This window comes from Pleurodeles waltl, chromosome 8 (genome assembly GCF_031143425.1).
Source record: "Pleurodeles waltl isolate 20211129_DDA chromosome 8, aPleWal1.hap1.20221129, whole genome shotgun sequence".
NCBI classification, from domain to species: domain Eukaryota; kingdom Metazoa; phylum Chordata; class Amphibia; order Caudata; family Salamandridae; genus Pleurodeles; species Pleurodeles waltl.
In genome coordinates, this window is record NC_090447.1 from 125,073,218 (window position 1) to 125,098,919 (window position 25,702).

At 45.3% G+C, this 25,702-nt stretch overlaps 1 protein-coding gene across 2 annotated transcripts in view; it reads left to right on the forward strand.

Moving 5' to 3' along the window:
- The first annotated feature begins 13,968 nt into the window (after positions 1-13,968).
- The window catches only part of ALG8 (ALG8 alpha-1,3-glucosyltransferase), a 92,969-nt gene continuing 81,235 nt past the window's right edge, over positions 13,969-25,702 (forward strand). For both annotated transcript variants that reach the window (XM_069203927.1, XM_069203928.1), the window contains exons 1-2: positions 13,969-14,178; positions 21,249-21,327. In XM_069203927.1, coding sequence (XP_069060028.1) covers positions 14,045-14,178; positions 21,249-21,327 — 213 coding nt within the window. In that variant the 5' untranslated portion in view covers positions 13,969-14,044. The remainder of the gene's footprint in view (positions 14,179-21,248; positions 21,328-25,702) is intronic.

Sequence of the window (25,702 nt, forward strand, 5' to 3'; positions counted from 1 at the left end):
CAGAAGCACAGAATGGTAGGGAAGGAAAATGCCCACTTTCCAAAAGCGTCATTTTCAAACTTACAATATAAAAACTAACATCACCAAAAGATGTATTATTAAATTGTGAGTTCGGAGACCCCAAACTCCAAATCTCTATCAGCTCCCAATGGGAAATTACACTTAAAAGATATTTCAAGGCAATTCCCATGTTACCCTGTGGGAGAGATAGGCCTTGCAATAGTGAAAAACAAATTTAGCAGTATTTAATTATCATGACACGTAAAACACACCAGTACATGTCCTACCTTTTAAATATACTTCACTCTGTCCAGGGGGCTCTCTGGGCCTACTTTAGGGGTGACTTACATGTAGTAAAAGGGAATATTTGGGCCTGGCAAAAGGGTGCACTTGCCAGGTCGACATGCCAGTGTAAAACTGCACACACATGCACTGCAATGGCAGGCCTGAGACATGTTTGCAGAGCTACTCATGTGGTTGGCACAATCTGTGTGGCAGGCCCACTAGTAGCATTTGATTTACAGGCCCTGGGCACACCTGTTGCACTATACTATGGACTTACTAGTAAATCAGATATGCCGATCATGTATAGACAGCATATAAACTTTGCAACTGGTTGGCAGTGGTAAAGTGCCCAGAGTCCTACAACCAAACAAAACAAGTTAGACAAAATAGGAGGAAGAAGGCAAAAGGTTCAAGGATAACCCTGCAGAAAGGGCCAGGTCCAACAGAAGGCCAAACGTGAGCATAAGCATGCCCAATGGAACCTTCAAAAAGTCTGAACGGAAGAAGCTAACAAATACAAAAGGCATTGCACGGGGTTCTGCTATGAGTAGCTCGGGAGCTACTAGTACCTATCAAGCTCAGGGGTGTGGAATTTATTAAAATATCTACTTGTCCACAGGACAGGTTGCTTCTCAAATCTACTTGTCCTGTAAAAAGATCTACTTGTCCCTTTGGTGCCATGTAGTGTGGCGCCAAATTATGGCAGCAATCTCATTATGTAAGAGCTCTGATAAAAGCCTCTCTGATTATGCCAGGGCTACTACCATAGTAGGGCTTGAATACTTGCAGTTTCAATCCCTACTGTAGCAATTTCCTTATTTTTCCACCTTTCTGCAGATCTGCATACTGGGGCTGGAGGAAGCAGTAAGCAATAGTTCCAGGGCTGGAATGCCTTTGAGTCTGCAACCCTACTAACCTGCATGTTTTAAAGATTTTCACCAGCTTCTCTCTAATATTTTCCCATAATAAGAAAGGTTGGACATTTACTCCTGACAATGGCAGAATTAGAACTTCTTCCAGGGCTGGGAAGAAAGTGGCTGGAGGGAAAATGAACTTGCAAATGCTCAATAGATTTTCACATGAGCAAATCTACACATGCGTATTTACCCATGCTAAAATACAGTTCACAAATATTTTATAGGGGTACGACATATACCATGGGTGCACTTTTGTGACTTTCTTTAAGAATTTGGGGCCACGTGTAGGTAGGTTCAGATTTGTGACCCGCAAATTGCGAGTCGCAAATCCGAATGTAGGATGGTGTCCCCTGACACCATCTGTGATTCGCAAGGGCTTCGCAAATGCACACCTCATGAATAATCATGAGGTGGGTCGCAATTTGCGACCCCCTTGCGAATGGTGGCCTCACAGGATGGTGGCCTGATGGAGACAGCAGACCACCATGTCTGTGACTGCTTTTCAATAAAGCAGTTTTTTGTTTTTTTTTGTAATGCAGCCCGTTTTGCTTAAAGGAAAACGAGATGCATTACAAAAATGAAAAATGAAACGTTTTTGTTTCATTTTTTCAGAGCAGGCAGTAGTCCGCAGGACCACTGCCTGCTCTGAAATTTTTTTTACAGTGACATTCACAATGGGGAAGGGGTCCCAGGGGGACCCCTTCCCTTTTGTGAAAGTGTTAGCACCCATTTGAAATGGGTGCAAACTGCGATTGGTTTTCGCCCGAGTTCGCAAAACAATCCTACATTGCACTGCGAGTCGCAATTAGGAAGGGAACACCCCTTCCTAATTGCGAGTCGCAAACCCGTTTTGCGATTCGGTAACCAGGTTACCAAATCGCAAAACTGGGGTTGTGAATCGCAATGTGCTTTTTGCACGTCGCACACAGCGAAAGTCGCTGTTTGCGACATGCAAAAAGCTACCTACATGTGGGTCTTGGTCCCTAATTAGGTCTGGTGTTAACAAAGACATTTTGTTTTTATTAAACTTCTATTTCTCTCTCTTTCGGCTGGCTTTACTGTGAGTGATCGCATTCTTCTCTTCCACAAGGAGCATATTGGCACACAAAGTAGTTTTGTTCAGTGTCAGGAACTACAGTGGCAATCAGTGACGTAACGAAACTGGAGGGTGCCCCTTTGCAAAGAACATGGAGGAGCCCCCTCTCCAGACTCACTCAGGGCAGGTGCTGTGCTGAAGGGGCCCCCTGGAGGGCGGCTGCGGGCCTTTGTTATGCCACTGGTGGCAACGTGTGCTTTTAGAGTTCAAAAACGTTTTGGGGGGTTTTTGCCAGTGTTTGTTACAATGTTGAGGGCCTGGTAGCTCCCACAACAATAAAGTGTTACAAAAGCCATGTCAAAACAAGACACGCATTGATGAAACTAAAAGACTTATAAAAATATGTCAGATCAGTTGGCTTTGTCAGTGTTTGTTTATTTTCATGCTTCCCATAATCGTGTTGAAAATGGTTTCACTGATTTTCCATTAGAAATATTTTTGGGAAATACTAGCATGCTTCAAAACATTTTACTAAATGACACTTCATTTGCATCTAATCAGAGAGCATTCTGGGAGCATTATACTTAGCCTCATAGCTTAAACTTTTCAAACATGTGTATACACATTTTTTTTTTTTGTACTGGAACCATCGTCAGTAGTGAAGTGTGACCTTAAAACATTTATTTACAGCACTCACCCTAATAATGAAGGTTTTCATATAATGAACCATAAATACAAGTTTGAACAGCATTATGTTTTGGAAACACATTACCTCAGCTGCAGAGAGTTCCACTCTCTGTAAACAGGCAGCCAAAGGGTTTGTGCTGCAGAGGGTTGGGCCTACTTGTCCCAAGGACAAAGTAAACATAAAAACTTGTTGCCCTTGACCCCAAACAAGATGTCCCGGGCGTCGGGCGATAGGAATTCCACATCCCTGCAAGCTGCATAGAAGTAGGTCTCCTGTGTGCCACTCAGTCTATTAAATTAGAAGGTTTTGTTTGGTTGACTTAATATATGTATATCAACATTGAAAAGCATGTATCTGAGATTAAAAGGTCTGTGTTTTCAGACCTCAAAAGCTGATGTTTGGAGAAAAATGGATTTCCTAAGTATATTTAAAGCTGATATTTGAGGGACAAATCTAGCAATATTAATAATATTATTGTCTTGGTGCCAGGGGTATTTCACCTATTGCTGTCATGTATTACCCATGTAGAAGCATTACAAATTGAAAAAGCCTTTTACGTTGCTGCTGGTAACACTGCTTGGCGCATTGAGGTAATCACTGCTGGTAACCTTGCATGGAGTGGCCAATGATGTAACCTTGCCTGACGTGGTCATTATTAGACCACTTGGGAGGCTTTTTATTAAACATCAGTAGTTCCTGTTGCAGAAATGGTTGGAGACACCTGGTCTAACAGTTCAACCCCACCTCCACACTTTGTAGAAACTGCCTGAGGTCAGAACTAAGTTCACCAAACTTCTCCTTACACAAGGCCACAACAGTAGCACTTATGGTGATTCAGCAATCAACATAGACACAAAGGGCACAATCCAATAAGGTGTCAGTTCGGCATACCCAAAAACCACTTCCATGCTACTCTGATGCACCAGGAATTAGTGGAAATGGAGCATAAGAATAATGCGTAAAGCAGCAGGCCATGCCAGTGGGACACTAGAGCTTTCGCCCCTCTGCCCTGGAGATTTCTTCACTGGGAAGCAGGACAGAAAGAGGGTTCATTAGTCAGAAACTTCAAATGCAAACAAGTTAACCTCAGTCCTGAAAACTTGACATATGACTGAAACACTGCCCGAGAGGGACAGAAGTCCTGAGAGGGAGGAATACTTGGTTAAACAGAGCCACTGCCGTATTGTCCATTTCACAAATGTATGCTATGGATTAGAACTGTATGTGACTGTGATCCTCGCTAATGAATTTTCCAACCTTTCCCCTCAAAACGAATATTCTCTGAAGTGTCTTAGAAGGTCCAAGTCTTCGAGCCAGAAAGGGCTCTGTTCTACTATACTTTTTGAAAAACTTTTAAAGGAAACAAAGTAGCTCTTTTTCAGACCTCTCAGGAGCGAGCAGGCCCATATATCCTCCCACTTCAGTTTAAACTTGGATGGACTGTATTGATCATGAGAGAGCGTAGTTTAAACATTACCATTTTAGATGTGAAATGCCTATATCTAACAATTCTGCATTAATAATATTATTCATTGAAACATATTTTAACGTGGAGAGTTTTTCATATGCATAAATTAATATAAGAAATAATTGCTTGTATTATGATTAATTGAATATGTTAAACACGTACGAAGATTGCATTTATTTGAATCCATAAGCCTTAAGTTAGCGTGAGTCGAAAACTAGCTATGTAGCTCTCATATTAAAGCGTATTTTTCTGTTTCTTCAGTGTGCTGACTTGCAAAAGGCCATGACCCAGCAATTGTTCTTTTCTCCGTTATATGTAACATTACTAGATTTTCTCATCCGCATACTAGCAGCTTTAGTATAACATTTGTAGGCTTTGCAACAAACATGGACACTTTCAAGGACATTAAATCGCGGAAAAGAGAACTCTTGACCCGAAGAGTGTGCCAGAAAATGAAGTAACCCCGGATGTGCCACCTACGGAAAACGTCAATTATGAAGACCAATCAAAGTGTAGAAAATTATCGAAGAATGACAAATGCATTACTTAATGTATAATTTGATAGGTTACAGATAGTGGGGTGTAGTGATTGTCCAATAGAATTTTGGGGGAATGTATTACGAAAAAGGGATAAAAACTCATGACACAGGAGACTCGGGACACTAGGTAGGGAATGATATCGATTGCATCCAGAAACTCTGTCACTCTATTTGGTGACTGGATATTTAGACAAAACCATCCTCACCCATAGACTGCCCCATTGCATTTTCCTCCTTATGAGGGAAGTGTCCCTGCCCTTAGACTAGATAGACTGACGGCGATCTAACTGATGTCCTGAAGACGAAGACTGATCCTGTATGCTGACCTATCCCGAGGAGGGTAATTATATTGTTGCCTATTGAAATTCACTTATTTGCCTTTTCTTTCTAGGTACCAACTGCTGTGTATTTTTGATTAGAGACCTTAGTTAGATGTTTTCCAAATTGATGTTCTAAATTGTTTTGCATGAAGTCCAACATGCCGATGCTAATTAGTGGGTAGATGAGGCATTCATCTTGACTGACATAATTGATGAGACTGACGTGGTGCTATGCTGAACTAAATACCTATGAGATTCTACGCGTTAGGTTTATTAATCTTCATGTTACTATCTTATGTTTGAGATCTTTGCATTATTACCGCATTGTGATTATGCCCTTTCGCTTCTTGGTTTTGAGATTAATATGTGCTATTAGATTGTAACCAATAGGGAATAAAATTCACAAAAACTTCAATAAGGTGTGGTTATTCATGACTGGAAGGTTATGGTTGCGCCGAAGGTTTAACTAATGTCTAAAGTGAAATATATTGTGGTGATATATGTTGACAATATTATTGATGTATTACTTGATGTATTGATCAGTTATCTCGTCTTACGGTGTCTCACCACTGGGTCCAAAGATTCATCGGCCTAAAACGAGTCCTAATGTGTATAAATCAACATAAAGGGACGCATTATCAATCACATTCTCTGGAGTTCTTCCTCTTCAATTTTTAGCTCAGATTCCAAGGACTCTCAGAGTAATTTGCCTTGCTAGTGTGGTTTTGCTTTCTTTGCTCTACACTGACCCCAGATTTTGCCCTAAACGCATCCTAGAGTGTACTCTGGGGGTACCCCGTCTAATTCATTCTCCTTGAAGTAGTTCACAATGGCGTCCCACAATGACAGTACATACATTCTGCCCAAAGGAGACTTCTGTGGAACCTCCAAAGTACCCCTTGCGAGCACTACAGCCCACTTACCATCTCATTCCAGCATTGCATGGTCCAATATCGTATTCGACCCATGAGACACTTCCAGAGTGCAGTCTAATGATTTGTTTGAGCCTTAGACTAGGTCAATGCACGAATATGATCTGTGTACTTGCGAGCAGTATCCTTCTTCATAGAAGGGCTCCTGTCCCTCCAGATACCTATTAGGTCTCCATCTCTTAAACTCATTGGTGCTCCTGGAGTCGTCTGCCTCACTCAGATTGCTCCAAATCGAGGCTGACCTCATTCTAATGCTTACAGCCCCGAAAAGGCCTGAAGATGATTGATGCAACTTTTGAGGCCTCTCTAGGCATCGGAGATCCGCGCTGCTTTATCCAGTGGCTTTTTTGTCAGTCTGCTCGTCTCTGCAGATGCATCACAACTTGTGCTGCCTTTTCATACACTCCAACTGGTCAGAAAGTCGTTGATCATACCTGTTGGGGCCCGACTAGAGAGACCAATGAGGAGCTCACCAAAAATATACACCTCTGCGCAAAGCCACGCCCACACATGCCTCTTAATGCTGTTTGACATTCACCCCGTGGCTGCAATGCTTTCATTTAGAGACCTGGATCTTCAAAAAGTTCCTGTGAAGCATACACATGGTATCACGCCACACTAGATTATTTTGCCACTGGTGAAGGGGAAGAGAATCAGCGGTTGCTCCCAGAATGCTCCCTCTAGTACCGCAAAGACATTTAACCACCAAAAGCCTCTTTTGGCCTGTCGTTAAGGACACTAGACAACCAAGAGGCTCTGTTTGCCTATCCCCAAAAAAGTGCACACCCAAGGACCTAGAAGAAAGAGAAGAGAATGACTTGCTTGTCCACCCTGGGAAACGTGAACATCGTTCCTGAGCTGAAGCGGTATAAACCTTCCAACCCTCTCTGATAAGGCTTGATCACACCTGAAGACCAACACTGCAACCGACTCTTACCACTGACTGTGAATACATATATCAACCTATGGCAAGTGGGCCACTGACGTATAGTGATTGCGATTTGGTGAAGGACTATGGGGAGAACCATTATTAAGAGGCACTCATGTGTAGGGAGAGTTTCTAGTTTCATCCAGACACAGTCACTGGCTGCCTAGCGAACAATAGTGTCCACTTCAAGAATTAAAGACACCTTGCACAAGCAGAAAACATTCAGTACTAGCAACTCATAGATGTAAATGGATACAAGGTCCACCCTGTTACTATCACCAAACCTCGACCTACCAAGGAAAAAGCTCTGTGAACCCCTGGGCAAATAGTGGACAATTGCATCAGCACTAGAATCTGTAGAGCATTTTACGATCTGACCGGAGTCAGATTATCATTATCACACTAAAGGCCAACAAAAACCCATGACACTCTGAAGCAGCAGCCCATCCATGACAATCTGCTCATCCCATTGCAATGCTGGTCCAGGCTTCAGCATGCCTTCATAATGACCCATCTACCCTTAAGTGTTCCACAGGCAACTAGGCAGTGGCTCAGCAGCAGTACTGCAGCAGGCCAAATGCAGTACACAAGCAGTCCCAACACAGCCCACATGCAGTTCTGTTGGCAAACCATCCACAGAGCCGACACATGAGAGAGGTGGACTCAGTGGTGCTCTACTGGAGGATACAGGAGGAAGAATACGCTCAGATAAAGACTTTAGAAGCTGATCGACAAATTTCCAAGTTCCTCCAAGATTGTGTTTGGAGAGTCAGACAACACAACCAAAGCAAGCTTTGTGAAGGACTCTACCGATTCCAGCAACACTCAAACTGCATGATTGGAATTCTGGGCACTAAAAAGAAACTGTTCCAAGCTTCAGCAAGGTGGATCAAATCTGTACTCTGAGCATGATGCCGCTGTGACCCTGACAAGAGATCCTGGATTTGTCCACACCAGGTTAAATTATGGATTTAAGTGACAAGGTCCTGCTGCAGCCGACATCATTTTTCCAGTTGTCCACTGCTGTCTGCTGATTGACTCTAAGACTAACAGACAGCAGTGGTGTCATTTTTGTTTGTTTTTGGAGGAAAGCAGTGTCCTGAAGACACATCAGTGCAACACCGTTGGCAGAGGGTTGTCCCTACACTCAAATACCCATCCCACACCCTCATCACCAGGTCAGCTAGCCAGGTTTAACAAGCACTGGCAAAGCCAATAGGTCTGGGCAATCAATAGCGATAGGCGTTGGGAATGTAAATGTACCTGTGTACGGCTCTGGGCTGTTTTTATTAATATACACAAATGCATTAACATTGTCATCGCCTATAGCTCTCAGATTGCCGAAACCAATTGGCTTCGCAATTTTTTTTTTCTTTTTCCTGATGTTTGCAATGCAAAAATGGTGGTGAGAGCTTTGCGCATTAGGAGTGAGGTGAACGTAAGGCGCGGGTGCAGAAAGAAAGCCTGGTCCCAAGTGGCAATAGAAGACATAATTCAAAGGGAATTAGCTAAACAGGGTGTGAGGAAGGCTCACAAAAGTGTGTACATTGTGGGCACCCATTTTAGAATGGGCTGTGTTGATGTAAGTTTAAAACAGAAAACAAACATCAAACAAATGAAGATGCAAATGACAATAAAGATGCAAAGAACAAAGAAAAAAACTTTGCAAAGGGACAAGAATGTAAAAAGTGTACTGGAAAATACCAGTGCATTCCTGCTGACATTCTGTGGCGGTAGTATCTATTGACTGGTCATCTGTCTTCATCTCAGATGCTTGAAGCCTGCCAGGGAGGGTCTTCCAGAGCAGCAAGGAATCAGAGGTAGGAGGCTGCTAAGCAGTTCCTATTGCATTTCCCTGCTTCATACTTCTACTCAGAGCTACTGCAGCCAGGGGAGACAGCGGTGAAGCAACATTCATAGCAGCCTGATGTCCGGGCTCATTGAATGAGACATACAGCTGCAGAGATGAGATCAGATCGAGGAAAAATAGGCCGTAGACAAGGTCAGAAAACCTCTCCCATCTTCTCAGCTTCATGACGTTGGTCGCCTGTGCAGGCATACAGTTTCACTTTGCCCAATTTGTGACTCTCGAGTACCTATGACACTTTCTGAAGAATGGTCTAATAGGGTCATCATTCAGATTAACCTTCTTAATAGGCTGTTGAAAAATAAATCACTTCCAAAGTTTTAATCAATGTAAAAAAATATTCATGTGTTGGACAAATGTGTATGCATGTGCCTCTGTGCCTCTTAACCCCGTAGATACACTCATGCCACTTGCGATGCCGGTCGTGCACCCAGTGACATCATAGTTCAGCAGAATAAAGGCCAGTACGCTATCGGAGATGAGTATAGCTTTGAATGTGTTTCCCTGCAATAAGGGAGAGGTGGCGCGAAAAAGACAAAGGTCAAAGTAGGGCGCACAGTTTCAATGCTATCCCAACTAGACAATGAACCTACCGGTCTAACCTTTACGAACACTGATGTATCAGTGGCATTATCCCAGAATGCCTTGTGAATTTGGCAATTACAGATTATAGCATCTAGGTCTACAATATCACCTTGCAAATATTCAATCTCAATTGCAGGTCTTACTATTTTTTTCCTATTTTGAATATGTATGTACAATTTTAATGAATACATCTCAACATACAGAGGATGAAATTCACACTGTATTTTTTTAAATTGCTAAACTCCGTTCGCATTCACCTGCGAGAAAAATGATAGGTCTTAGAAAAGCCATAGAAAAACTCACTACAGTCTCAGTTACATAGTTTTTGCAGGAGCTGTCAAGGGGCAGAGATGCTGGCCGCATTGCAGGAGAAAGCATTCAGGAATTATCATGCTCGGAAACAACAAACACATCTTGTGGAAGGTTACCAGCCTGGCAGGAACTGACGTTTTAGAGCTGAGACAAATGTGGCTTAGCTCTGTGGATTAGCAGCGCGTGCAAACATACAAAAACAGCGAAGGGAGCAGGAGTGAAAACATATGCGCTCGTGAAAAGCGCTGTTAAGGAAAGATAAAAGTAGTCCCCAAAACATTTCCTAAAATGTCCGCTGCCTATGAATAGAAGTACTTGGTCCCTGCTCTTGGGAAGGGCTAAAGGCGGGAATTGGCATGACGCATGCAATTCACAAATGGGGAGAAGGTATAATGGAGCGAAATGGGATCCAGCAAATGGCAAGCCGATTGGTGGGCTGAAGCCCACGAAGTGGATACAGCATGTCTTGGTTCGAGACAGTGCATGCATGCCGTCTAAAGCCAAGACCTAATAAAAAGGAGCTGACAGCAGGTGCCATCAGTCCAATTAATATCAGTACACTGTGTCTGTGTTGCTCTTCCACCAGCACACAGGATTAGGGCAGCCCTGCCAAGTGCTACACAACACAGGTTAAACTTTCACATTTTAGTTCAACTTCTTCATTAGCACACTTTAATCTTATGTCACACATTTTCAAAACTCCTCTGAGCTCACACCACGCCACTCGCAATGTGCCAGCCTATGGCTGTTTGCCATTGTGGAGTCTGCAAACTGTCTTTCTTTTGTTGATAATAGTGACTGCATTCAGCTGCTTGATCTGAAAGGGCACATGGAGAAGTGTTTTCAAAGGGTAGGAGAAGCTTGCTCTGCGTTATATTCCTGTGTCTGTCTCCTGCTTGTCTGCACTTTACTGCTGCAAGAGGGGTCTGTGTTATGATGCGACTTGACGTTATGCTGCTGGATGCACCCATGGATGGTCCTCTCATGGAGGTGGTTTCATAGGCACTGGCAAATGAACCCCATGCTGGATGGGAAAGGCAGGGCTGATGGGAACCAGCAGCACAAGACCACAGAAAATGAAATATGTCCAAGCTGCTCTACCTAGCCTGGCAGAGGGATTTGAGTGGTGGGAATGAGACAAAGGATAATCCAGTTTCTGGTGCAGACATAATCATACGCATGATAATTATATTTGTCATGAGAGGCAGACATACACTTGTGCAACAAGTCTGACAACATAATACCTACATCATTATTGTTATTATGTATTATCCCTATTAAAATGTATATTGCTTAGTGTTTTAGAGATTAATCCATACATGTCAATAGACCTGATTCAGGTGGTAGACCTCTGATTTTTAAAGCGAAAAACACATTGTTTTGACTGTCTCCCGCCTGAAATTGCCTTTGCTTCAAAATAAGTCAATGGGGGGAAACAAATCAAATCAAATCAAATCATTAGCATTTGTAAAGCGCGCTACTCACCCGTGCGGGTCTCAAGGCGCTAGGGGGGAAAGGGGGGGTTATCGCTGCTCGAACAGCCAAGTCTTTAGGAGTCTCCGGAAAGCGGAGTGGTCCTGGGTGGTCCTGAGGCTGGTGGGGAGGGAGTTCCAGGTCTTGGCCGCCAGGAAGGAGAAAGATCTCCCACCCGCCGTGGAGCGGCGGGTGCGAGGGACGGCAGCAAGTGCGAGGCCAGCGGAGCGGAGGGGGCGGGTGGGGACGTAGAAGCTGAGGCGTCTGTTGAGGTATTCCGGTCCCTTGTTGTGGAGGGCTTTGTGTGCGTGGGTGAGAAGACGGAAGGTGATCCTTTTGCTGACTGGGAGCCAATGCAGGTGTCTCAGGTGTGCGGAGATGTGGCTGTTGCGGGGTACGTCGAGGATGAGGCGGGCCGAGGCGTTTTGGATGCGTTGCAGGCGGTTTTGGAGTTTGGCGGTGGTCCCGGCGTAGAGGGTGTTGCCGTAGTCCAGGCGACTCGTGACAAGGGCGTGGGTCACGGTTTTTCTGGTGTCGGCGGGGATCCAGCGGAAGATCTTGCGGAGCATGCGGAGAGTGAGGAAGCAGGCGGAGGACACGGCGTTGACTTGCTTGGTCATGGTGAGAAGAGGGTCCAAGATGAAGCCGAGGTTGCGGGCGTGGTCTGCGGGGGTCGGTGCGGTGCCGAGGGCCGTGGGCCACCAGGAGTCGTCCCAGGCGGACGGGGTGTTGCCGAGGATGAGGACTTCCGTTTTTTCAGAGTTCAGCTTTAGGCGGCTGAGCCTCATCCAATCTGCGACGTCCTTCATACCCTCTTGTAGGTTGGTCTTGGCGCTGGCGGGGTCCTTGGTGAGGGAGAGTACAAGTTGGGTGTCGTCGGCGTAGGAGGTGATGATGATGTCGTGCTTGCGTACGATGTCGGCGAGGGGGCTCATGTAGACATTGAAGAGTGTCGGGCTGAGCGATGAGCCTTGAGGTACGCCGCAGATGATCTTGGTGGGTTCTGAGCGAAACGGAGGGAGGTAAACTCTTTGGGAGCGGTTAGCGAGGAAGGAGGCGATCCAGTCCAGGGCCTGGCCTTGGATCCCGGTGGAGCGTAGGCGGGTGATTAGGGTGCGGTGACAGACGGTGTCAAAGGCAGCCGAGAGGTCGAGGAGAATGAGGGCGACTGTTTCACCGTTGTCCATCAGGGTTCTGATGTCGTCTGTGACTGAGATGAGGGCGGTTTCCGTGCTGTGGTTGGTTCGGAATCCGGTTTGTGAAGGGTCGAGCAGGTTGTTGTCTTCCAGGAAGGTGGTCAGCTGTTTGTTGACGGTCTTTTCTATTACCTTGGCTGGGAAAGGTAGAAGAGAGATGGGGCGGAAGTTTTTCAGGTCGCTTGGGTCAGCCGTAGGTTTCTTTAGTAGGGCGTTGACTTCAGCGTGCTTCCAGCATTCGGGGAAGGTAGCAGAAGAAAAAGAAGAGTTGATGACGGTCTGGAGGTGCGGGGCGATGATGTCGTCGGCTTTGTTAAAGATGAAGTGCGGGCAGGGGTCCGAAGGGGCGCCGGAGTGGATAGAGTTCATGATGGATTTGGTTTCTTCCGTGTTGATGTGGGTCCAGTTGTTGAGGGTGATGTCCGGGGAAGCGGGTTCAGTGGTGTATGGTTGGGTCTGGTGTCCGAAGCTGTCGTGGAGGTCGCTGATCTTGCGATGGAAGAAAGTGGCGAGGGATTCGCACAAATCCTGTGAGGGCGTGACGGCGTTGGCGCTGGCGCTGGGGTTGGAGAACTCTTTGACGATGCTGAAGAGTTCTCTGCTGTTGTGGCTGTTTTTGTCTAGTCTGTCGGTGAAAAAGTTCCTTTTGGCAGTGCGGATCAGGTGGTGGTGTTCGCGTGTAGCGTTCTTGAGGGCGGTCATGTTGTCAGCGGTGTGGTCCTTGCGCCAGGCCTTCTCAAGGGCACGACAAGTTTTCTTTGATTCTTTGAGGGTGTCAGAGAACCAGAGAGGTTTTTTGGTGTTGGTCTGTCGATGCGTGCGTTTGAGGGGAGCAAGGTTGTCAGCGCAGTTGGAGATCCAGTTTGTGAGGTTGAGAGCTGCGTCGTTGGGGTCGGTGGTGAGGGTGGGTTGGTTGGCGGCGAGAGCGGAGAAGAGTTGCTCTTCAGGGATCTTGTTCCACTGTCGACGAGGGATGGGTTGAGTGCGGAGGTGGGAGGTCTCGCGTCGGAATGTGAAGTGGACGCAGCTGTGGTCGGTCCAGTGCAGGGCAATTATCCAATTATTTTATTTAAATCTCCCACTTTCCTCTTCTAAACTGTTGGCGTGTATGTAAACAGTACTTTTATACTGTTCCTAAAATCCATTGGGAATAATTTATAACGTTCTCCAAAATATTCCGTAACCTACAATACTTAGTCAATGTAACCAAAAATCCGGGACTTGAAACAAAACCCTTGCTACCTATTAGAAAAAAACATTTTGCGGAAACATTTTCCATGGAAACATATTGGCTAACTCTCCAGTTCTGTTTTTAATTAATAGAAAAATACGCAGAATTGAGTACAAGCGGGGTCACCCTGGTTCGCCGCGGTGACAGCGAATACGGGCTCACCACTCCAAGATGGCCGGCTCCCTACTCCAAGATGGCCGGCTCCCTACTCCAAGATGGCCGCCCCGTTGGCGGGAGCGGCCTCGGGCGGCGTCTGCGCTGCTGTGGATGAACGCGGACGTGTGCGTCGCTTGTTTGAAACTGGAGGCGGTGATGGCGGTGTGCTCGTCCGCCGCCGGCGGCTGGTTCCTGACGCTCGCTCTCGGGGTGTCGCTGTTGAAGTGCCTGCTCATCCCTACCTAGTAAGGTCCTGCAGAGGGGTTGATGGTCTGTCCCTGCTGTGGCGACGGTGACCGCGTGCGTCACGTGGTGTGATGTAGGTCCTCTGTGCAGGGTCTGCCCCCTGCAACGCGATCAGGAAGCGCCTTGCTTTGAGTGCAACCCTTGGAAGTCAGCTTGTGCGGTTCCTGTAACAGCCACAAGCGGTGCTTTAAGTGGGCGGGTACTGTCCGGTACTCAGTACCTACAGTGCTTGCATTTAACATAAAGAGTACATGCAGTTCTCAGCACTGCGGCAATACATTTAAAAAGAGAGTACTTGCACTTCTCAGGAGCAAACAGGAAAGTCAGTGCCTACGTTTCTGTATTTCCATTTACAGCAATGGCCACAAGAGAATGCTGCAGCAGGAGGGCATTAGCAGTAATATACATTAGGAGATGACTCCATAACCCTAGACACAGGTGTCGTCAGTCGTTACCTTTCATCTAACAACCCTTGTGGGAGCTGTAGTGCTTGTTCAATTAAATTAATTGGACAAAAAGAACTTCTGATTTATAATAAAAAAAAAAATCTACATCCTGTGATTCTGGGCAAATCAATTAATCTCCCTGTGCCAACCAAAAAAATGAATTTGTCCTTGTGTAACTTAACACTATCTCATGTACAGCGCTCCAATACCTTCGGGTTGCATTCGCACTCTATGAACCTGAAGAAAAAAAAGTGTGAGTCTTATTTTGCAGCAGTCGTGCACAACATGTTTCTGGTCTCCTTAATTCATTTTGTCATTCTCTTTACATCGTTTTCCCACCGTAATTGTGTTCCCTGATACAAATTCAATGTTAGGGTGGCTAATTTGTAGCTATTACTTCCCAGGACGCTTCGTGTGCACAAAGATGCTTTACATATGTGGATACATCAGAAAACCTTGTTGGGAGCAGTGAGACTATGAGTTACACAGACAATTGTTGGCATTTCATTCTAAATCCTCCTCTAAACCAAATCATCTTAAAAAAATATAAATCTCTCTCACACATTCTGCCCGGTAATCACCTACAGCCACAGGCCCCGGTCCAGTGGGAACGTTTTAGTCATGGAACTAGAATACTAGGGGCCACATGTGCGTATGTTAGGAATTGCGATTTCCTAATTGTGATTCAATGCGAATCTCAATTAGGAAATTACAATTCCAAATGTACGTAACTCCATTGAGTTTCTTTTGCGATTCCCAGCAGGTCGCAAATAGACCTAGCTCATTAGTATTAAAGAGGTAGGTCGCAATTTGCGACCAACTGTGAATGGAAAAAATCACAGACCACCATGTCTGTGATTGCTTTTAAATAAAACTTTTTTTTTAAAAATGCAACCTGTTTTCCATAAAGGCAAACAGGATATGTTTAAAAAAAAAATAAAAAAAAATGAAACTTTTAATTTTTTAAGAGTAGGCAGTGGCCCATGGGACCACTGCCTGCTCTTAAAAAATGTTTTCACATGCATTCACAAACTGGAAGGTGTCGCTTGGGGACCCTTTCCAGTTTGCAAATGCAATAGCACCATGTTGAAATTGGTGTTAAAAAGCAAATGTTTTGCAAATGTAAGATATTCGTACATAGGACTGCGAGTCGCTATTAGGAAGGGGCACACTTACACATCCCTTCCTAATACTGAATCGCTAAACAATTTTGCGATTGGTAATAAATTACCAAATCGCAAGATAGGGTTTTGTACATAGGAAAATGCTTTTTTTTTAGTCATAAGCGGCCTGATTCTACGAATTGGGCCATTTGCTACCAAAAAAGAGCTATGTACATGTGGCCCTTGATGTCTGATCTTTGTTTTACCACTTTAACAATGTGTACTGAAAATAAACACTTTATTCTAAAGGTGAGCATAGCCCACAACACAATGAACATTTCCCTGAGAACAGCAGTCCCTTCGCTTTGCTGTCAGTACCTTGTCAGTCCAGTTCTGGTGTATTGGGCCAGCTGGAAATGTTGAACTGGAGAAATGTTTTTTAACCCCTCCTTCCATTTGGCCAAATTTGGGTGCTCTTGGACAATCACTTTTTGAACCCATTCCACTGCTCTCTTTTTGGCAAGATTCGGAATGTTTAGAATCAGTGTAAAAGATGCAAGTAGGTGTTTGGGTAAAAAAATGGACTGGATTGTTCCTGGCAGTCGATGTGGCCAGTCATATGGTATTTTCACCATACATGCAATTTGGTGTTAAATGTATAGCCTGTGCAGCAAGTAGCAGTGTTCTGCAGTCTTGAGTCTACTACTTTGGCAAACTTTTTGATCCTGGATAAGTCATACTCGCCCTGTGCTTCTGTCCTCTGATGTGGCAGTACGTCTGCACCATTATACAAGATTAATGGGAGAAATAATCACCAAGGGCATACTTCTAAGTCAGGTCCCCAACCTGGTGTATACATTTACACATACACAGCTGTTAATCTGCAGGTGGCTAGATTTGCCTCTCAATAACTGGAGGTGGAGCTCAAGAAGCTGGACTGTGCACCACTCCGGTGGTCCTCCTTCCTCCTAACCACAAAAAGGTAGCTCTTTTACAGCTGCTTAAGGCTTAAAGAATGCAAGTTACTTGTCCTTTTGAGAGGGTTAAAGGTGGACTGGAACCACATCCTCGATGTCCTGTAATGCCTCTATGCAGGTAGCAAGGCACGAGGGATGATTGCGTGACAAATCTGCAAAACGTGAGATGACTTGTGCCATGACAAGCGTTCATAAAAACTGAAATCATGACTCTGTTATACAATTTAAAAACTCCATAGTTTGGTTAAAACTCAACAAAACAATAGGTACTGTTATTCTGGTTTTCAGTAGCTAAACCTGGATGCCTTTTTGACAGTTGATATCTTAACAACATGGTATACCCTAGGGTAGTCGCTTCAGAGTTCTAAATTACCCAAGGCCAAATGTGAGAAGTTTGAGTCCCAGTTTTCTTGTTGCATGCTGAGATTTGTAGTCTTGTTTAACCCATTATAATACCAAGATTACAAGTCCCAGAATTCACAAGAAATTTATGGAATGGCTGAGCTTCTCACGAATGGAACTGGGAAACTTGAGAGCTCTGCCATTTTGCCCCCATATCATCACCATCTCCGTGGTGGTCAATACGGAAGCTGTAGTTCTGAAGTGCTTCAATTTAATTAGAGTAACACTCTTAGTAGTAATGATTTGTAAGTGAAAACATCCATTGTTTGAGATGTAGTGTCCTTGATTACGTTGAGTGAAGTGGGCTCCTTATTTGCACACTCTGACTATAAATAAATGTTAATTCTACAACCTTTCCGCCTTTGAGTTATCAGAGCCCTGTGCTGATCACTGGGCACGGACTGCTGTAAGAGCTTTCTCGGTCGTGGAGGGGCCTTTCTGGCCTCTCGCTGCTCACATTCACCTTGGTTGTAAGAATGCCTACTTTGTTGCAGTTGAGCATTCCAGATAGCTTGCTGATCTCTTTGACCATTATGCCTCACACGGGATTTTCACCCCTTTGTGACTCCATCTTTTAGAAACAATTTCCTCTCTAATGTTGCACTCATTTCTAGTACTTGCATTTGGAAAGCCTGAATAGGTCCATGACTATATCTGCCAACTAGGCCTTTTGGGTACCTTATTCCTAAAAAATCTCTCTCCTGCCTATGACTGCCATGTGACTGGCGACCTTGCTTTCTGCTGATGTTAAACAGAATATTGCAGAAATTGCAGGCCCGGTATTAACGTTGCGGGCAACCATTTCCACGCTGCTTTAAAAGTCTTTGAAATGCTGGGGGAATAACTGTCAGTTGTTACTCATGTCATTACTAAACAAGTCCACCGAAAAGAAAAGGCTACCAAAGACATTTACAGAAATCAGTGGGATGTGTTCATTGTTACCGGAAAACACCCAATAATTTCGAAACATGTTGTAATTCTTCAGAAAGGGAGCTATTACTATAAGTCTGAACACCGATTTACACTTCCCAGAGCAAAATTGATATTTTAGTGCTAACTAGGTTAGAAAGGCCTGTCTGCACTACCATATTACCTGTGCTCTATATTGCATCACTCTGCTAGCTGATGTCTGAAACCTGCTAATGATTCCCTGATTTATTCCCATGTGAGCCTAATGCCGGAATGTTGGTAAAGAAGTCCAATTAAAAGCAAATATGCAATTATCAGGTTAGGACCCTTGTGGTTAACCAAGTGTTTTTTTGGTTTTTTTTTTATTGGCATCCCCATCCTCAAGCATTCTGTATTGATAACTTTCGCATCATATTGGAATGCCGGGTTGTTGCTTTGTTTGACATTTAACAATCTTTTCCTATATGGATCGGTACCAGTTAGCATACACTATCTATACAAGATGCTCCTCAAAGGCACCCTGTAAACCTAGCCAGTCCAGGATTTCTTCCAGCCCAAGTAGGTAGCCTCATTGTGACCATGCTCAACATTAGGGCCTTACACATTGTTAGGAGTTGATACACATGGGTTGGTCCTGTATCAGCTAATTTGTGTGTACCATTAGCGCGTTGTTGGGTGTTGAAACCCTTTTCATTGCCATACCTCAAATTCAGAGTGTAAAGCAGTTTGTCGAATGAAAGGCGCTGCAGTATTTATCATAAGCAGTGTTTTATTTGGGGTCCAAGTATTGGTCCCCTATTCCTTCTTGTAGGTAAGAAGCTAATAACACTGGGGAATAAGCTTAAAGTGTCTTTGTAAAAGACTCATCTTCAGGTTTCTAGTGAGGGCTGCTATACTTGGTTCATTCCTCAAGTCCAAACTCATGGTGTTCCACAATTCTTCCTCTGAAATGTGATGTTCCTACCTCTCTTGTGCTTTCAATCTGAATTTGGTTTGAGTGATCATGTTCACATTATCTGATCTTTATTTGCAACTGGGGATGGAGCGTGAAGTCAGTGCCCATAGACATCATAGGCCATATTCTTTGTGTGCTTTAAAAAATGAGGTAAGCATTCTTATTTCTTATCACTGCACTCTGGACCCAAGTGTAGCGCCTCTAAGATTGGAGTGTTAGAAGCTGATTTCTGTGATTCAAGTAGAGACCGGTTGCTTCAGTTTTTATTTTATTGCTTTTCTTGAATATCTTTCTTGTGTGCCCATCGCAAATTATATTTCAATAATCTACCCAGGAGAGCACAAAAGGTATAGTATGTTTAATACATTGACTTACCTGCAGAAGAGGAAGGAACTATTTCACAATCACAACTTCATGTTTAACAACTGCGGTGAATCTGTGTGCAAAAAAGAGCTCGTGATCGAACCTTTTAAAAATAATTTTAGTGATTAAACTGGGAGCAGTAACTACTATTGCCTCTAACAGTTGGATAGGCAGCCCTTCAGCTGTGCTGCAGCCATTTACCAGGATTCTGGTCTTCGCTACCATTCAGATGACTGCAATTGTCCTTCATCCACTGTGTAATGTTTGAAACAATTTCTGATGCTTTTAAAAAAAAAAAGACCTTTTGTCAGTTTACCAAGAATTGACAAGGGCTTAAAGCCCACACATCACCTACCGTTGGTTGAATTTATTGCCACTCTCATTTGCTTGCGTCTTATTCAATATTGAATAGCCTTGTCCATCAGGTGTGTTTCTCTCCACTGGAGCGTAACCTCTTTATTTGTGTTCATTCCACTGCACACATCTAGGGACCTACATTTTCATTTTTGTTTAGGCACTTCATTGGAGAGTGCATGTGTTTTCCAGTTGTCACTCTCGTCTGCTTTTCCCCTGTGCTCCAAGTTATTCTTTTGCATTCATGTGCTTCTCTAACTCATTGAACCCCACACTCCATGCCCCACATGGTGGGCAGCATGAACAAAAGCCAATGGTACAGCCAATGGACCTCAAAGGCAAGACCTATTGATTTGCCAATGCTTGTCTATTACTGTGGTCATTATTGCTACCTTGGCAGATGTGGAGTTGTATGGCATCCTCGTGCATTTTGGAATAATTATTGGTAGTAAGTAATGTGATGGTACTTTGTGGCAAATGTTGAAAACAGTGATGACGAGGTGTAAAATAAGTTTTGGTGACAAGTTAGTGAAACAAATGCCAACCTAATCAATAAGCTCAAAAAGAACACAGTCCTGCCTAGAGCCAGGAAGTAGGGGTGTTTTTGTGAAAGGTGGGTATGGAATAAAAAGTTGGCATAATAGTATACAGTCAATCTTCCACCTTTTCTCAGACTGCCTCTCCCCTAACTTAAAACAAGTATTGACAAAGCCAGTAGGCGAGCTTTGGCTGCAGCTTTTTGGTTTTGTCAGTGCTTGTTTTGTTTTGGCATGGCTTTTGTAAAACTTTTTGTGTTGGGGTAGCTGCCAGTCCCTCGCCACTATAAACCGAAAACTTTGCTATTATAAAAAATAAATTGTCTTAAGAAGCATGCATTGCCACTGTGGGTCCTTGCACGAAAGGGAACTTGTTTTGGGCCTTTTTACAAAAGTATTTTGGAGTACATGGAGAGGAAACTGCTGTAGTACTCTTACATACTATTGCATGTTTTTTAAAATTAGCCCCAAAACATCTAAAATGGAAATAAAATGGGCACATTCATCTATAGTTAATACAAATAGAACTGTGCCGTCTTCCAACTTTTACTAATAGGGAGTTGAATGCTTTGCTCCTATTCAAAAAAGCATCTAAAAGTATTAAAATAGTACCTCAGGAGTTTGTTTTATGTATTCTAAATTGCCTTTGTCAGTAGGCCCGTTTGTGTGCAGATGTGGTTCTTGTGAAAGAGCAGAATGCCATCACTTCTAGTGAAGGTAGACAATAGCTGTACTAGGCTTTCCCACAGCCCCATGCTGTTTTCTGAAGTGGTTGCAAGAAAAATGTAAACGACACAACAATGAATGAAGAGGGCTGGCTGAAAGCACTTGCACAGAAGTATATCATATATATCAATTTAGTAAAATCAAAAGAATTTGGCTAACACCAGTCTTAGAAAACACAACAACACCTGTAAATTGTGAGAACCATAAAAAGTGTCAAATGGTCCTAATTTCAGGACGTGTTTCATTCGCTAATGGATGCTACCTTCCTTGATTAGTAATAATGTTAATTCTATTACAGCCACTCTACAGATTTTGAAGTACATAGGAACTGGCTTGCCATTACACACAGCCTACCAGTATCTCAGTGGTACTACGAGGTAAGTCATTTACTGTTGATACATTCATTTGTTTGTATTGGCTTTGCAAGATCAATGTTTTTAGTTCCATGGGCTAAAGAATACAATATGCATCTCTTGCCTGTGATTTGGTCTGTTTTCAAAGGAACTGGTTCATTGGGAATTGATGTCCAGTACCAGAAATACAGTCATGTTCTTGTGGAACTCTGCCTCCTCCCTTTAGTTCTAATTGAATGTTGTAGTACTATTATGCTTACTTACATATCATAATCTGTTCTAGGGTAGGGGCACATATTATGTACATTAACTGTTGTCCCTGAGGTACAAAATAGAGTAGCTTTGTCTTGTTATAAATTCCTTGGGGGTTGCATTAAGGTACTGCTTTAATAAACACTAATTGTAGGCACAAAATAAGGTCTGCAGTTGGTGTCCAAGCTGCAGCTGTCAAATATTCCTTAGTTGCAATTTATTCATAACATAAAGGCATATCGGGATGGACTCCACTACCTCAATGCACCGCCAGGTGCCTTTTTTGATGGGCCTGCTGTATAACTTAACCTGTGCAAGGTTGAGAACACACGGTAGCTTACTGGATGGTCAGGTGTTTCCTTTCAGTATAGTGAAAAAACAATGACTGAGAAGTGAGAATACAAACAGTTTCCATAACTATCCAGTGTGACCCTGGAGTGTGAGGCAATGCTGTTGGATGGGGCACGCAAAGGAAGTCACTGAGTAAATACAGATAGTGTTTGCCACTCATCATATTGTAAATAAACTAGAATTCAATTGAAGACTCTAGTTTGTGGAGTGAATGTGGCAGGTATATTGAATGGGGAACATCTCCTAAAATGTAGGCTAGATGAAAGAACCACAGACAAGTGGACATGATCTTCTTTGAAATTGTCCTTGTGATTCAGATATTTAATTTCATATTGAAATCATTTACAAGTGAGGTTAACCGAAGCAGGTTCCTCAGTTCAGTCTCCAAAAGGCAGACAGCCACAGGTGAGTAGAGAGGTTGATGCATTATGCCATCTTGAAAGTAAAATAATTATCAAATAGTAATAGTGGGAATAAATGAGTTTAAGTAGTAGTGACAGCTCAGAAGCGATGGAAGGTTTACAACTATACCTGTATTGCACATTGATGCTATGACGTGGTATTACCAGATAAAAGTCAGAGCTGAATAGCTGACATGGTGGCAGTCTCTTGAGAAACTAATGAATTTGCAGATGCTAAAAGACATGTCACAATGAGTGACCCCTGACCTGATTTAAGGCCAGGTTTCACTGTACACATGCTGCGTAGCTCCTCCTGTCTGCCTCCGTGCCCCCGACCCCGCCCTGCTGCTGCTGTGAGTTCGAAGCCCTCCACCACCCGCAGGCACCTGCCTGCGCCTCATCCTTGGGGTCTAGTGGTTGCCGGAAGTATTGTGTGTCTGTCCTGTAATTTGTCTGTGTGTTATCTGTGCCGTTATTTGTGCCGTTTATCCTCTTTTGTGCCTTTTTCCGTTCACTGACTGTTTTTGTGCCTTTTCCTGTTCACTGACTTTGTTTTGTGACTTTCCTCATCTTTTTATATTTCTGCGTCCTTGTGCCCATTTTCGCCGAGTTTTTAGGCTCTTCCATCTCTCCCCGTTCCCGCCTCTCCGCCTCGCCCCTCTCGCGCCCCCATTTATCCACCACTCCCCGCCTCCCAGCTGCTCCTCCCTCCCACCTCCCCTTCTTAATGGCGGCCGCTGCGCTGTGCACAGAGGGACCCCTGACCTGATTTAAGGCCAGGTTTCACTCTACACATGCTGCGCAGCTCCTCCGGTCTGCCTACGTGCCCCGACCCCGCCCTCGCTGCGAGTTCAAGGTCCTCCACCACACGCAGGCACCCGCCTGCGCCTCATCCCTGGTGTCTAGTGGTTGCCGTAAGTATTGTGTGTCTGTCCTGTTTTGTCTGTGTGTTATCTGTGCCATTATTTGTGCCATTTATCCTCTTTTGTGCCTTTTCCTGTTCACTGACTTTGCTTTGTGACTTTCCTTGTCTTTTTACATTTCCGCGTCCTTGTGCCCATTTTCGCCTAGTTTTTCAGCTCTTCCAGCTCTCCTCGTTCCCGCCGCCCGCCCGCCTTCCAGCTGCTCCTCCCTCCCGCATCTCGATCTTGATGGCGGCCGCTGTGCGCCAGCGGCAAGCCCATCTGCGCCTGTCCGCGCCTGGACCGCGCCTAGTGTCAGTCCCCCTGTCCCACGTGCCCCCACGCCGCCAGATGCCACTACACCGCCAAAGAACTCCACATGCTCAACCCTGGCCGCCCCACCGCCTGCGTCCAGACCTCCCCTAGGCACACCCATGGACCCTTCTCGTGCCAGACGTGCAACTTCACCTGCGCTCAAGCCACCAAGCACCCCAACAACGCCACACATAAGAACAATCTCAGCTGCATACTCAACACCGGCTCCGTCCACTGGCACGCCGTCGAACTCTGGGACCTGCTCACATCAACCTCCCCAGACATCGCCTTCCTCACCGAAACCTGGATGAACCCCTCCTCGGAACCCGACATCGCCATAGCCATCCCGGAGGGCTACAAAATCACCCAAAGAGACCGCACAAACAAACCCGGAGCAGGAATCGCCATAGTCCACAGGAGCACCATCAGGATCTCAACCATCACCCACTACGCCCTAGATGCCGCAGAACACCTACACTTCCAGATTTACGTCAACACCAACATTACCCTTAGAGGAACCCTTGTCTACAGACCCCTGGGCTCCCGCCCACGATTCCGCGACGTCATCGCCGACACAATCAGCACCCACGTCCTCGCCTACACGGACTACATGCTCCACGGCGACCTGAATTTTCACCCGGAGCACACCGACGACAGCAACTCGTCAGCCCTGCTCGACAACCTCGGTCTCAAGCAACTCATCACAATGCCCACCCACTCAGCCGGCCACACACTTGATGCCATCTTCTCCACCAGCAGCCACGTCACCTTCACCCACACCACCAAACTCCACTGGACCGACCACCGCAGTGTCCATTTCTCCTTCCAGAAACCCACTGCTCACCACCACCAGCAACGGACCCCTCACCGCAGATGGAACAAGATCTCCAAGGACCAAGTGATCTCCGCCCACGACCCGCCACCCAACATCAGGGACCCCAACGCCGCCCCCCCAAAATCAAACAATGGCTCGACGACTGTGCCAACACCCTTGCTCCACTTAGGAAATCTACCAACACAGGCTCCAGCAAGAAAGCTCCCTGGTTCACCGCCGACCTTCAGACCTCCAAGCGGGAATGCTGGAAATCCGAGAAGATCTGGTGCCAAGAACAAACCGAGAGCAACCACGCCGCCCTCAAGACTGCCGTCCTCAAGCATCACCACCTCATCAGGACCACCAAAATATCATTCTACAAAGAACGAATTGACAACAACGCACACAACATCAAGGAACTCACCAACCCCAAGTCCTGCTCAGCCGACCCCCCCCCCTTGCTCGCAAGACCTCTGCGACTCCCTCACCACCTTTTTTCACCGCAAGATCAGACATCCATAGCAGCTTCGCACCGGCGACCCCACGACCACCAATGCCAACGCCGCCCCCTATGCACCCATCCACACCAACCTCATGTGTGCCTGGACCCACACCAACGACGAGGAAACCATCAAGACCATGAGCACCATCCACTCCGGTTCACCCGCCGACTCCTGCCCTCACCATGTCTTCAATAAAGCCAGCCAAATCATCGCTCCCCTAGCTCCGTACCATCATCAACAGCTCCTTGGAGACCGCCACCTTCCTGGAGAGCTGGAAACACGCAGAAGTCAACGCCCTGCTCAAAAAACCCAAGGCAGACCCCGGAGACCTCAAGAACTACCGACCCATCTCCCTACTCCCCTTCCCAGCAAAGGTCATCGAGAAGATAGTCAACAGCCAACTATCTTGCTTCCTTGAGGACAACAGCCTACTCGACATCTCCCAGTCCGGCTTCCACAAGAACCACAGCACCGAGACCGCTCTCATCGCTGCTACTGACGACGACATGAGCAGGCCCGACAAAGGTGAAACCGTGGCCCTCATCCTCCTTGACCTTTCTGCAGCCTTCAACACCGTCTGTCACCACACACTTCGCACACGCCTCCACAACGCTGGAATCCGCCACAAGGCCCTGGACTGGGTCACATCCTTCCTCTACTGCAGAACTCAGAGACTCCTCCTCCCTCCGTTCCTGTCAAAAGCCACCAAGACCATCTGCGGAGTTCCCCAGGGATCCTCTCTCAGCCCCACCCTTTTCAGTGTCTACATGGCGTCGCTCGCCAACATCGTCCGATCCCACGGCCTTAACACCGTCTCCTACGCGGACGACACACAACTTATCCTGTCTCTCACGAAGGACC